The sequence below is a fragment of the Camponotus vicinus genome, unplaced genomic scaffold (genome assembly GCF_025532165.1).
Source record: "Camponotus vicinus isolate PSW18456_S1 unplaced genomic scaffold, iyCamVici1.0 SCAF_11, whole genome shotgun sequence".
Taxonomy (NCBI): Eukaryota; Metazoa; Arthropoda; class Insecta; order Hymenoptera; family Formicidae; genus Camponotus; species Camponotus vicinus.
Window position 1 is genome coordinate 2,581,530 of NW_028141947.1, and position 15,410 is coordinate 2,596,939.

General features: G+C 32.7%; 1 protein-coding gene across 6 annotated transcripts in view; it reads right to left on the reverse strand.

The window, feature by feature from the left end:
* Tei (irregular chiasm C-roughest protein teiresias) overlaps nt 1–15,410 on the reverse strand; it is a 429,473-nt gene that overhangs the window by 332,124 nt on the left and 81,939 nt on the right. For 5 of the 6 annotated variants that reach the window (XM_083081801.1, XM_083081802.1, XM_083081798.1 and 2 more), the window contains exon 3: nt 15,089–15,178. The exons of the other annotated variant lie outside the window; for it this stretch is intronic. In XM_083081801.1, coding sequence (XP_082937927.1) covers nt 15,089–15,178 — 90 coding nt within the window. The remainder of the gene's footprint in view (nt 1–15,088; nt 15,179–15,410) is intronic. 6 annotated transcript variants of the gene reach the window in all.

Genomic DNA, 15,410 nt, shown 5'->3' on the forward strand with positions numbered 1-15,410 from the left:
CCCGTCTACTACACAATGAACAAGGACGAGACCCAAGATAGATCTCAGTCGGAAGCGCCTACGGAGCTTTCAAATATCTCGATGTTTCGCGATGTCACTTCAGAATGTCGCGAACTGACACTAACGACTCTTCGTCGACGAAAGTCAACGAGGACTGACTTGTGCTCGAAACGCGAGCACTTTCTACCTCGCACGGATGAGGAAAAAGCGAGGAAACTCTGAAAAAACTCTGGGAAAAGTCAGAAGAAAAATTTGTTCTACAACGATGGATTTTCCTTATCCTGAAAAATCCTCGATGAAAACGATCTTGCAATATCAATGTGAAAATAGTCCGATGGTATCCGGCAGAAGTTAAATGTCAAAAAAATCCGAAAACGAAGCGAATATATCGGTTAACTGAAACGTGCAGCTTAATCTAGAGACACGGTCAGGTGTAAAGTGTATCTACTCGTGAAGTGTATCTCGTTCTGTAATGAATTTCCGACCACAAGGTAAAAAAAACGCATGCCTGCAATTTCACCGATTGAATCGCTTGTTAAATTTAAACAAGGTTCAGATTTAACAAGCGAGTGTGAAATAATCTGACACTATTTCTTTTCAACGCAACAACTATTAACAACATCCTGCAATTTAGTTGCGGGTAGTTACCGGACTTTTCACGATTTTTTTCGTCATATCTCTCTACAAAAGAGTTTTGTAAAAAACGTAAATATCGCTGCAAAGTAAATTCATTGTAAACCAAACTAGTTTTTTAAATACGGCGCGCTGACATCTCATTTAGATGGACACAATGTTAAAACAATTTTATATTTAAAATCATAATTTTAAGGTATTATAATGATAATAAATACATTTATAATATTTAATTAGAATATATTACAGATAATAATCTTTTTTTCAAAAGAAAACTAGATTGCTTTTCTTGTGTGTGTGTGTGTGTGCTTGTGTTTTTTCTCCAACTTTTTAAATTTAAAATTATATTTAATATTAATTTAGTTACAATTCCACGCAGTTTACTAATGATTAAAATTTTATTTCAAATATTTTTTCATCTGCAATTTTTATTTGTCAAAATTCAAATTTATCAAAAGTCAGTATTTCCAATAAAAACTCTTCTTAATTTAAATTCCAGTTCGTGTTTTTTCGTGCGTATTTCTCAGATAGCTGATATATGGCAAATGCACACGCAAACAAGAATTTTTTTCTTTTTCCTTGCGATCGAACACGTACCACCAAATACGTACGAAACGCGAGCTTCCTCAAAAGACCCGCCGTAAAATTGGAACGCTAATTCAACAAGCGCATCGTACAAATAAAATGAATAAGATCCCGTTACCATAGATACGCTGCTCGCGCTCGCCCGTTGTATTGATAGAACAAAAAAATTCAGCCACAGTGCGGTATATTAAAAACATGCCCTTCGGCCACTGCGTTTCCGCCATTGGTCCGCGGAATATTCGGATTCTATAAACGCAATCCCTCGGTTGAACTCCATGTACTGGGTAGCCCGCGGTGCAACAGATAATGAAACTATCCAATGAGGGAAATGACATGTTACGGCGTACCATCGACAGATGCAACGATGACGGGGGCGCTGAAATTTACTGGGGGAAAAGAGCGTTTAATAAAGTACAACGTAGAATTAATTCATTGTTTGTGGCAGCGCGCGATGCTGCGTCATCGTCGAACACGTGAAAAGCATTATCGATAATATTGAAAATTTTCGATTGTATATTGAGTATTGTCACTCGTACATGTCCTATTTTTTATAAACGAACGAGCTATTATTTTGACTGTCGCAAAAAATTAATATGTCGTCGCATAGAGAGATTTGCATATTAAAATAACCGCTTTTTTATTGTTAAGTTATATACAATAGATCCGTCGAGAATGAATATTGGTTAAAATTATTTGTGATTTTTTAAATCTGATATAAATTTGATAAGCTTTCATTTCAATTTTTCGTAAAGTGTATTTTAAGTCAATTATCGTACTTTCATTCCGTTATAAGTGATTAAATATAGAAATCATTTTCTGATTTCGCAACATTTCAGCTGATTAAAATTATTGTTGTTTTCAACAATTTTCACGATCCTACTTAAATCCCAGTCAACTCCTACTAATGTTTATAAGAACGACTTTCTGACATGAGATAACAAAAATGGAGATAGAAAATTAAAATTATTTGTAATTTTTTAAATCTGATATAAATTTGATAAGCTTTCACTTCAATTTTTCATTAAGTGTATTAAGTCAATTATCGTATTTTTATTCCGTTATAAGTGATTAAATATAGAAATCATTTTCTGATTTCGCAACATTTCAGCTGATTAAAATTATTGTTGTTTTCAACAATTTTCACGATCCTACTTAAATCCCAGTCAACTCCTACTAATGTTTATAAGAACGACTTTGTGACATGAGATAACAAAAATGGAGATGGAAAATTAAAATTATTTGTAATTTTTTAAATCTGATATAAATTTGATAAGCTTTCATTTCAATTTTTCATAAAGTGTATTAAGTCAATTATCGTATTTTTATTCCGTTATAAGTGATTAAATATAGAAATCATTTTCTGATTTCGCAATATTTCAGCTGATTAAAATTATTGTTTTCAACAATTTTCACAATCCTACTTAAATCCCAGTCAACTCCTACTAATGTTTATAAGAACGACTTTGTGACATGAGATAAAAATGGAGATAGACGCGAACGGATTAGCAATAATTACCACTAATCCGCAATGTGAGCAAAGACGACACCGATGATCCCGTGTTATCATGAAGCGTCCATCAATGTCATCGAGTCTGAATTCGTCCGAGGACGTCGAAGACCGCAATTGAATACGACCCGTCGTAAAAACACGTCGGCGTTCGGTGATACGACGCGGTCGATGGCCGGAGACGAGAGATAGGGGCGAAGAGAATTATTAAGGAAAACGTCACCCCCGCGAGGGCGGAGGGCCAACGCGTCGGAGACGACTCTAAAGTGATTTCGCCAAGAGTGACATCGGCGGATGAGCGAGCGTTTTATCGCGAGGCTAACGAGGCGGTCCGCGCTGACTTTGCCGCGCTCGGTTTCGCATTGCACCACATAAAGGGACGGGAAGAGAGAGAGAGAGGGAGGGAGAGAGATGGAGGGAGAGGGAGGGAGAGAGACAGGTCGTCCTTGCGCACCCCCTTCCAAATAAATCCTCTTTTTACGACGGAGATTTATGAAAGCCATTCCGCCGCCTCCTGTCCCTTATCCTCGCCCTCTCCCTCGACCTACACATTCTCAGCCTATACTCCATCTTTCCCTCCTTCCCGGCGTATAAGAGAAGGAATTGCGACCTCCCCTCTCTCGCTCTCCCTCTACCTCCGCGATGTTGGGATGCGAGGATGAGTTTTGGGCGCTGAAACCTAACGGTGGCTGAGTATCCTGGATTTCGAGCAGTTTCCAGCAAAATGAGGTAATTAGGATGCAGACGAGGAACGATGTCGCTCCCCCTCTTTCTCCCACTTTCTCTCGTCCTTTTCTTTTCGCTCGCGCACCCTCGAACTTCGTATCCCGCTCGGATTTTCTTCTACCCTATCTCGTCGGTTCTCACGCGCCCCTCCGGCAAAGCCTCGACATCATGTCGGGAACACCGGCTCGATGCTAAATCAAAAGCGTCGCGTTAAAAAGTCTCCCGACGTCTCGCGTATACACTATATTTTCGCTTGCCTAACGGGATCCAGGCTAATTTCTTCGAAATTCTAACGACGGTGAAATACGAGGAGGGAGTCATAGATGATGTAATATGAATAACCTTGTTCATCACCTCTCGCTGATAGCGAGAAAGATGTTTCGCAAAATGACTGAGATTTTTCATTTCAACAAAATAGTGAAAACCGTTTTTCAAAGATGTTAAATAAGTAAAGATTAGAAAGCAAGAGTGAGAGAGAAAATAAAAAATTGGAATTGTGAAATCGAAAGAGAGAGAATCAAAGAGATTTTTGTCCCAAGATAAGTGAAATAAAACGAGGCCGAAAAGATACGGATCTGCAATATTTGCGGTGAATTGCAGCAGAATTTGAACCTACACTTTGATGACTCTTTCATGGGGCACGAGCGGAGAATTCCGCATGGTGGTGTAAATTCGGAATTCTCTCCGGTGCAAATGCACGTATAGACAAGTCTTCCGAACAGGAAATCAATTGTATCGATCTCGACGAGCCGCAACCAAGATTCCCAAGATTTTCAAGATTGCAATGATTGCGCCAACATTTCGTACGTGGCTTCAAATTATCGCGGTGCGTCGGTTTTGAAAAAATATGCAACGAATTCTGAATGACGATAGTATTTTAAGGACTTCTCGAAAAAAATATTGCAAATTTTCAAACACCATATAAAATAATAAGATACAACTGTCTCTTTAATAAAGTTTCACATTAGATATAATATTTTATGAAAATATGGTTCTAAATAAAAAATATCATTCTTCTAATTTAATACTATATAACATAAAAAAATTGAAACTATGAATATTTGTAATGGGGCAGAATTCTCAATAGGAGACCTGGTCAGGATTAAAGAGATTTTCCAAGCAATTTAGCCAGTCAACAACCTGAACAAGTCAATAGAAAGAAAAAGTCAAGCTTATTTTAGGCCATTAAAAAAAATGTTTCTTCATTTAAAAAAGGTGTTCTGTACATTTTATGGAATGAAAGAACTGGACCAGTTGCGACAAAATCAGATTTATAAATAGAAAGAATATTTGAGAGGACTTAGGATACGATTAAAGAGGTTGACAGGTTCTGATGTGACAACAAAGACAACAAGATTTGTTATATGAATGTTATTTTTAAAATTGTTGACAGAACTGAAATGGATCTAAGAAATTAAGATTTCTTTTGGACCATTAGCAGAATATATGCATGGATTAAGGATTAAACTATGCAAATTGCGGTATTCTGTTTCTTGCTTTCCACACTTATAATCTTAGTCGTAAATCCTGGCTGAATAATAATATATCTGATGCTGAGTTTTGATTAGGTTTTAATGACCATAAGATTTATAAATGTAACAGAAATTCTGACTAATGATTGTTTAGAAATATTCGTGTGTTAATTGTTTTTCGTGATTATCTAGTTATTTAGTTGCTACATTTATAGGTAATGTTGAATATTTTTTATGAGATTTGTTTGAGTTTTAATTCTGTGGTAAATATTTATCTTTATACAGCCCACCTCAAATAATTTTCAGTTCATCTTGATGTTGACCTTGATCCTTAAGGAAAGATCATTAACCTTTCGCTTGTTGTTTATTAAAAAGTTATAAAGGAATAAATGCGTATTCAATTTCTTTGATTTTTATGTACATTGAGATTATGATTGATACTGACATCGCAAAAGAAACGCGTGGGCGAGAAAAAAATTATTAATAAAAAATATGTAAAAGTAAATATGTTAAAGAAAAAAATTTCGCAATTTATTCATCCGTAACTGATTGATTAAATTAGTTAACGGATATAAACAAGCTATTATTTTGAAAAATTGCGGTTTTCGTTTATTGAAACCGTACTATTTTTTAAATAAAAATTCAGCTATAAATAAATGTACATATTTCCTATTTTGTACGTATTTCCTTTTTTGAATAAGTTATTTGCGGCTTTGTAAATATTTACCTCAGTTCCTAAATCGAAATGTAGTTATTTTTGGGAACTTTATATGCGGTATGTTTTTTAGACAAATGTAAATGGTACATCGATTTATCATTTATGTCTATCCTTGTTTTATGATCAAGCAGACAAATATTGTTGTAGAACATTTTAATAGCTATAATTTTTATCAATTTATTACAGTTAAATATCTTTTCGGTTCTATGTTATATTTGGGATTGTCTACGTTTAGTTTTATTATTACATCTTTGATACATATTTACTTTCTTGTGATGTGTTTCATTCTGTTATTCCTTCTGTTATCATATATGTCATTTTGTTTTATAAAGATTTCAATGTGATTGATTATTTTTTTATCAATAATTATTTGAGTTCTATTGGAATTGCCGATTGCTTTGCGGAATTCTTTAAATCTGTATCATGATAGACATATAGGATTCTCATTGGAAGCATATCGTAAGTATCTTGCTTAACGTGAAGTTAAGTATATTCAAAGATAGGTTATAAATAATCGAATCTCTCTCTCTCTCTCTTTGAATATTATCGGGCATTGTAAATGATATTCCTCCTATACTTATTATAAGCTATGTATATTTTTAATGTTTAGAGAATTTTATTTAATAAATATTTATGTATTTATCTCACGTAATAATAATCTTTATGTTTTTCAGATCAATAGAAACATGTTCGATTTTTCTTATTTTTAAAGGAGGAGAGATAGATCGCAAATATCAAATCGTAGGCTAATTAGTAAATAAAAAATTATCTTTAAGATTTTTGATAGATTAATGGCGAATAGACTGACTCTTTTGATAAAGAATGTAATTATTAATGAGTAACATGGTTTTTATAATTCAGTCTATGCTATATCGAATTTGTTATTATATCATAACTACAAATCTGCGATAATTGAAAAGGGTTTCCAGATCGATTCGATTTATATCAATTTCAGGAAGACATTTGATTCTGTTAATTATAATATCTTGCTACATAAGTTGCATATTCTTAGTTTCCAGTAGTATCTTTTTAGATTAGATATCCTTTTTTTTAAAAATAGATTTCGAGTTATTAAATTTAATAATTTTTACTTTAATGAATTTGAGGTTTACCTGGAATATTTCTCCTTTGGAACTTCTATTATTCAATTTATTTATTAATGATATTGAGTCTATTATTAATAAATTTTTATTGTAATGATTTAAAAATTTTTCGTTGCTTTCCTAATTTTAATGATGCATTTTGCTTGCAGCGGGGTCTTGTGAATTTAAACTTATGGTGTAAAAACACACACACGACAACCTAAGATTTAATTTATCTAAATATTTATCTAAATATTAATTTATCTAAATATTTTGGTTTAATTTATCTAAATATTTTGTTATATACAGTCATAAGATATTTATTTTTCTCCTTTGTTGATGCTTTTCTTATAAATATTAATTACATCCATGATTTTGGCATTCTGTTTAATGCAAATTTATCCTTTGATATTCAAGCAATTATGGGTACAGTGTTTCAAAAACTAGTTTTAAAATTAGAAACCAGTTTGTGAATATTATTAAATTTTGTTATATTGTGTGTTGGTTCGTTTTCATTTGAAGTTTGCTTCTGTTTGGTTTCCTTACTAAAGTAACCATTGCACTTTAATAAAACAATTTAACATTTCTTATGTAAGGTCTGTTTTTATGTAAGGTCTCTTCTTTTTTAGTAGTTCTTCTTTTTTAATAATTGTTCTTATGTAAAGTCTCTTCTTTTTTAGTAGTTGTTCTTATGTAAGGTCTCTTCTTATGTAACATTTTTTATGTAAGGTCTCTTCTTTTTTAGATTTATGGATTATTTATTTGCTATTGTATTATGTACTTATAATGAAAGAATTGAATATTTGAGTATTAAAATATTTTAATTTTGAATGTTTAATAAATTATAAAAAATTTTAGATGCTTAATAAATCATAATCATGTAATTGGAGGTGTCAACCCATTTTATATTTATAAATATATTCACTATCTATGTATCTATATTAAAATGTTAATATAAAACTTTATAAAATTAACTATTTGATAAAACTACTGCTGATTTACTGATTACTTTAAAGTAAAGAGAATAAGCATTCCGAACAATACTTAAATTCCGTTCCAAGTAAATATAGACCCTGATAACGGAAATAATATAATAACATATCTTTCAGGGGAAAGTTTAATTTCTCTTTGAATCAGAAAAAACGTTTCAGAGACACGCAAAACGTCATAACAAAGTCGGTAAAAGTCTGCCCCTTCTGACTGATCAATTTAATGTAGTGCTTTCTTATTATTTTCTGCGTGCTTGAAACTATAGTTTCCAAAATTGGATGAAAATCCGGAGCAATCGCTGTTGTTGGGAAAGAAACTTCAAACACGTTGTCGCTCGCATGAAGGATATTTTCTGGATAATCTTTCGAAGTGGATAGCGATGATGCAATATTCGGCGCGAATACCGTTTGCCAAAACGCAAGGGATGAGAGCGAAAGGGCGGAAAAGTGTCGTCAAGTAAGAAGGCAAGCTCTAATTCGCGCGCTTTCTAACCACTTCCTCTCCAGCTAGACGGTCGACGACACTCGTGGCGTTGAAGAGCGCCCGGAGCACCGGAAAGGGTACTTTCGTTTGGAACGAGGCCAGGGGTTGCTTCCGTTCTCGCGAATTCGATGCAAATGCTGCGCACGAGAGGCTGCAGCCAATGCGGTCCGGGAAAATAACAGTGGACCGAGAACATGGTAAATCGAAGGTGCGTGACAACATCCGTCAAATGGAACCACCGAGTGGGAAACGAATCGCAAGGATTGGCACTTTTCTCGCTAGCAGAGAAATTTAAGAAGACTATAACTTAAGCTATTTACATTTATAATATAAGTTATTTGAAATGCAGATTTAATTTTTTTAAATAGATACTTTCTGTTTATTTTATAATTCCTTGTTCTAAGAAAATTAGTTTTCTTTTCGTAGAGGTTATATTTATATAAAATATAAAATATGTGCATCTCATCGAAACAAAAAATTTGTTAACTGTTGTATTAATATATTCGGATATTTATGGATGTAATTGCACAAGATGAAATAATCAAAGATGAAATAATATTTTTAAAAATATTGTGTTGTATATTGGTATTGAAAAGTTGCTTGAAATTTAAATCTGTCTTGATCTTGAGTGAATCTTTGTAACAAAATAATCTCATCTTATATTATCGTGTGTCGATTTTATTAATCAATTTTTATCTAATACTGAATAATTGTTCAAAATAATATTTAACATAATTATATTATACCGCTGTTTGGAGTTCCTAAATACATACACGCTCACATACACACGCACACACGTGAGAGGCAAGGAGACTTACTTTAATGAAGTACCTCGAAGAGGTGTAAATCCAACCGTGAAACATCCGTATGGTGCACTTTGGATAACGCTAATGCCCGACAGTATTTAAACTTTAGCAGCGCATATCTCGAATAGTTTTTAATAAAATTAACTTAATTATAAAATTAACTTAATTATACTCTTTTAAAAAGATTTCGATGTCGGCTACAAGAAAATCTAGAATAAAAAATAGGGGTTTCCATTTAAAAAACTCAAGTATCCTTGATGTGACTTTCCCAAGATCGGTCAAGATCAAACTAATATCACATGATGGGTAACCTGGTATCTTACAACTTTTGTATAAAATAATAAATTTTTTTAAAAATTAATTAAATATAATTCTTTAAGTTTGTATAATATAATATGTAATTCTTTTCATCTAATTTACAAAAATATATATATTAACTTTTTAAAAACCTATTATCTTGACAAGATCAATAGTTCTAGTGTTCTCATGATAACTAAAAATTTTGTCTTGATCTGATTTCAAATTTTGAGACGAGACAAGAAAATATAAGACTGTTTTTAATATCTTGTACAACTCTAGATGTAATCATGAATAACATTCCGCATCTCGACACCAATGTTCATTTAAACTCTTCAATACCTTTGGAATTGATTATTTGAGGGATTGTTCTCGAGGTACATACATTTGAATTGTGTGCACCATCAACAAGATTTCGTTTTCAAATTCACGAAGATTCAGCGAGAGAAGGTACTTCCTCTCCCAACTAAAGCGCTAAAATCGAGAGCAACAACAGCGAACCCAAATTACGAAAGCGGATGATAGAGAAGCGCGCGACGGCTTCATTAACAGCAATTTATCACAGAACCTGGGTGAGCGGGGGTCAACAGCAAGCACCACCATTAACCGCCTAAGGTCGTTAGGTTGCGGTTTGACATGAGAACATGCCCATAACACCGTTCGGTTATACGTGTACCCGTCTATGCCTGCATGGTAAAGCATGGAGAATCTACGCTTGCGGTGGTGCAAACGGAAGAGGGGTAGAGGAGGGCGGGGAGGGGGGAGCGCGGGGTGAAGCGCGACCCGGAGAGAGAGAAGGGTTGGTGGAAAGTACGGACGCAAACGAACGTTAGAGCGAGGGAATACTTGCCGCTACGTCACGAGCTTAACCATTAGCGGTCGTACCAGGTCCGTGTTTAGACGCTCCGTTATTGAATTGGTTACCTACCTACGTTCGCCTGTCCTAGATATCGCACCCGGTGTTACACGCTCCGTCGCTAACATTAAAACCGACGAGGGTTGTGCGAGAACCGAATACGTCGCAAGCCGTGGACCATCATTGATACGAAAGAGTCTGTCGTTGCTTATTCGACATTGCTTTAATAAGTTATGATGTCAATTTGCAGGCTACATGTGCCGGAAATATGCACATGAATTTTTATATTTTCTCTTAAAACATTATAATTTATTATCATGAAGCTCTCCCTCTCTCTCTCTCCCTCTCTCTCTCTCTCTCTCTCTCTCTCTCTCTCTCTCTGCCAACTTATGATTAATAATACATCAAATAGTTCTTCCAATTAGATATATAATATTGAAAAAATTTTAATTATTTTTATTGTTTCAGAGATGAAATAAAAAAAATAAAATAAAAAGGTGAAAATGTAGTAATGTTATGCAAAATGGAAATATATGTGGAAAAGAGTTTTCCATTTAAAAATGAATGGAAAAACAGAACGGAAATAATCGAGCAAAAATTTCCTATATTTAAAGACATTATCGATAAGTAGTGCGGATTATAAGCGTGCTTAGGTATTCTAGAACGGCATTTGCGATATTGCGCGGAAGATCGAGTAATACTCGGAATTCTAAGCCTGAGCCGCTGCAATATACGAAATATTCTAAATCAAAAGCGTTGAATAGAATGTTAAAAATAATCCTCGCAATTTAATTAAACAATCAATATCTGATCATAAAGGTAAATTTAGATGTAATATATTAACATTTCTAGGATTAATAGAGCTATGCACTTTAAACAATAATTGTTTATTTTTCGGGTTTAAAATCTGTCTTTTATATCAACATCATATATAATTATTAATATATTATAAAATGTTACATGTATAAAAACAAGAGTTATATATATGTATATGTCTATACAAAGTAATAGGAACGTTATCAATAAAAAATTTCTCTTTCATATATTTCAATAAAAAATTAAATTTGATCTTTTTAAGAGAATCGATACATATATATTCAATATAGAATTTTATAAAGTCGATGACTGAATCAAAAATGTTCTGCAACATGTTCGAATATCGATTAAATATCGGTGATATTCAAATAGAGTGTGAAACCAACTGATCGCTTCAAAGTAGTGATTAATTCCATTCAAAAATAAATTAAAATAAAGCAATGTTATATGTAACAAGATATATGAATTACAAGGAACAGATTATTCGATTTATTTCTATTATTTCTGTGTGCAATAATTTCGCGAATAAATTAGTATCTTATAATTCCGATAGAATTTTGAAATTCAACGATTTCGTAAATTTTTTTTAAAAGAATATCAAAATTTATTCTACAATCTCAAAAATGTAAAGAAAAAAGTTCGTAAGTATTAATAATAAATAATGAAAATTATTGTTGTGTGATAATATGCCAAAAGCATTTAAATAAAACTAGTATATTTAGCATAATTTGTTATATAATATTAGTATTTGTTATAATTAAATGTTACTTCAATAGATGCAATTACCAAATCGGTGGTTGAACATCGAAATATATAAGGAAACACTTAATTACACTAATGGGCAAATAAAAACTGCTACGATCGCAAACAATTCCTTTGTAAATCCAACATGAAATACCTATTTCGATATTGGTTGTTTAAATTGTTTATAAAACGGAAACGCGATTTTCACAATCCAGACAATTTTTTAAAATGTATAACATTGCAAGCAATTTTTTGCAGTTGCGTTGCACACATACATTTTTTAAAACCTTTTAGAAAATTTCAAAAATGACACCTATACGCATATCGCGTCTAATTTTAAAGTGATAACTTCACGAATGTGTAACGATAACTTTTCGGAAATTCGCAGCCTCCTTTAGTCTCGTTCTCTTTGCTTCGCTCGCTGCAAACGAGCTTCTTTTAATTAAAATGATTCACCCTGCGTTCGCTTGCACAAGATTTAATCGGTGATCGAATGAACGTAGTTTCGCGAACGTGTAATTTAAGTTGCATCGTATCGGCAGGATAAAGCCGCCTTTGCATCGATCTAATCCATGCGAAATCGGTGGGATTGTGAGCTTACGTATGAAAACGAATAAAGATGAAAAGAGAGAGAGAAAGAGAAAAAACAAATTGAAAACGATTCTCGCGAATATATTACTATATCTCCGTGTCGATTTCAGCATAATATACATGCTACAAGAGAAAACAGATTCGTGAAAGCAGAATTGTACATATTACAAGTATCTTCTTAATACATCACAAGATATTGATTTGTCGTCAAATAAAATATTCTGTCTATTAAAATATTAATTTACAATTTTTTTAATAATTACAAGAAATTAATTGTTTTCTAAAAATAGTAAACTTTATCCTCTCTCACTTCTCTCTCCTTTTTTCTTTCCACTCTTCATTATTAAATATTTTGAAATTGATTTTTCCATTAAAATTCTTTTAAAGTAAAGTCTATTCACAAAATTATATGAGGAATAATATATTTAACTATATCTTCAAAATTTAATGGTTCATATTTTAAATCACATGTCGTAATTTTAAATGTCTCAATATATGTATATTCAAATTGCCTTGAAATTAATTGAAGAATTTAAGGAATTACAGTTAATATTATTACAAAAGTTGAGAGAAAAAACTTTTTTAATATTAACTATTCTAAAAATCCACCATCTCTCGAAAATGAAACAACTCGATACTATCTCTCGAACGACAAATTATACTTGTAAGCACAAACATGCAGAGATAATAAAAATATAACAAAAACGAGAAATATAGAAGGATTGACAAGTCTATAGAAAATTTCTAATATCTATTCTTTGATTAAAAATTAATTAGTTACTACTAGAAATCCAATTGAAGCAACAGGAAAGATGTAAAGCACAAATTATTGTATGTACTTGAAAGGGTAGATCTTTTTATTTCTCTAACATTCTTCTAATCTCCATCATTCCACGTTCTTATTCTATAACTGTTAGTACTATACTTGTTCACTCTGCGAACTCTTATATGTGCGTCTAGTTTCCTGCGCTTAGTGAATTATTAATTTCATTAATTTCGTCTCAATTTCTCTCCGTGCGGAATTTCTCGCTCCTGTTAGACTGGCGACCGAACCTAACCAAGTCGGTGCGGACTTTTCAAGTCCATAACACATAGATACCACGCAAGAAGCGAAACGAGCTCTGTCTATTGGAAAAAATTACGACACTAAACACTTTCTCAGTTAACGAAGACGCTCTAACGTATAATAAAAATGTTTCGCAGCTTTTTCAAGGAATCACGACAGATTCGAAATTTTAGTATGTTTTATTAAAAAGGCAGAAAATTAAAAAGCAGAAATAAGTTCTCATAAAATATTTAAAAATTGTGTTTGAAAATTCACATTTACGTATGTCAACATTTGATAAGAAAATTAAATTTAATAAGAAGAGATATGATTTATTCTGATCATAAAAATCGCAATTTGTTATTATACAAGAAAAAAATACAAGAGGAAAGAAAGATATATAACCTCATTTTTTCGCATTTTCATTTTTCAGTTTTTGCAAAATTTACTTTATAGTGTATCGATAATAGAAACTTTTGCGAGTTTGCTCTCTCTACTTTATTCTTTACGAAATGTAGCTCTTTAAGTGATTACTGTATGCATATTTTATGCGATAAGGGCGAACCGCGAGCACCTCCATCAGTGATCAAAGAAAGAAGCTGAAACTGATGATAAATTACCCCTGCTCGCAATATTACAAGTTCGCAAACTGCTTAAATAACGTTTCCTTAATTTATGCAGACGGACTGACATCGGCGGAAACTGCGTTAATACTCGATGCTTATAAAATTGTACCGATGGTTGACGATGGTTCAAGTTTTATAGCGAACGCTGTTTGATGTGATGGGAAAGAGAGGATCGGATAAGTTTTCCAAGCAAAGTGGCTGCGATGCGCATTGAAGAAAAGAAGGTAGATAGAAAAAAAAGAAGAGGGAAGTCGACGACGATACGAGAAAAAGTGACGGAACGAAGTGAATATTGGCCATCTCCGAGTTTCGACGTCATTAAAACTTTTAGATTGCATAAGAATGGCTTCCCACTCTTCGCAGTCTCTTCAGAGTACGTCATGTCGAGCAAGAAATTCCTGTTCGGCCAAGCAGTAATTACGGGAGTCCATGATAAATTAAGAGAGCAAGACGAGCGTTCGGTTTTTGTGCCTCTCTGCCAAAGCCCGGCATATTTTACCTTCTGATCTATAAACGGCGATCCTGACGTTTTTCACCTCTTCTTCTTCTTCCACTTTCACGTAAGATATTTACATTAAAACCTCCCGTCGAAACGCTGTCGAAACTTGCATTTGCAACAGACAAACATACAAATAACGGTGCTTATTCGCTTTTACTCGATTCTCAAAATAAGGAAATAAAAACGGTAAAATATATTAATTGTTTTCTAATGAATCGACATAAACAAGGAAAAAAGCGCGCTATTTTATTTATAGAAAATAGCATCGCAGAATTTATTTTTCATCATCGCGTTATCATGTTTCGCAATTCATGCGTATCGAAAAATTTTGCTTCTTATCTTATTGAGGAAATTTTCATACTAGAGGGTTGTACTATTTGGGATAATGTTTGAATGCATCGAAAGTTCACTTCTAGAAACACAGTTCTATTATCGTAGCCGCAATTTGTAATAATAAGCACTTCGCTATTTAAAATGGTTTGTTTCGAAAATACACTGAATTATTTGAATTATTTGAATCGAGAAGGAAAGAAAAAAGAAAAAAGGAAAGAAAGAGAAAAAGACATTAATAGAAGAAGAAGAAGCTTATATTCCAGAGAAAAAAAAACTTACATTCCGAAAGATATTTTATTACATCAGTCTGCTCTATTCTCGTGGCTATGTATTCTCGTTTCCCAATATCGTTACAATCATTGTGAATATCTAAAACAAAAGTTATATAAATGTTATGTATAAATCTGGCAATGTTGCCAGCTTTCTCGATTAAAGAAAAAGTAAAATAGATCTTTTTAATTATATAATAATCTTTAAATTATATAATAAATATTCATATACGTAAAATAATCAATATCTTCCTCAAAATTTTTTTCCAAATGCAAATTTCAATATCTACTTTCAATAAAAAACAAAAACTTACATAATAAATTTCATTTTT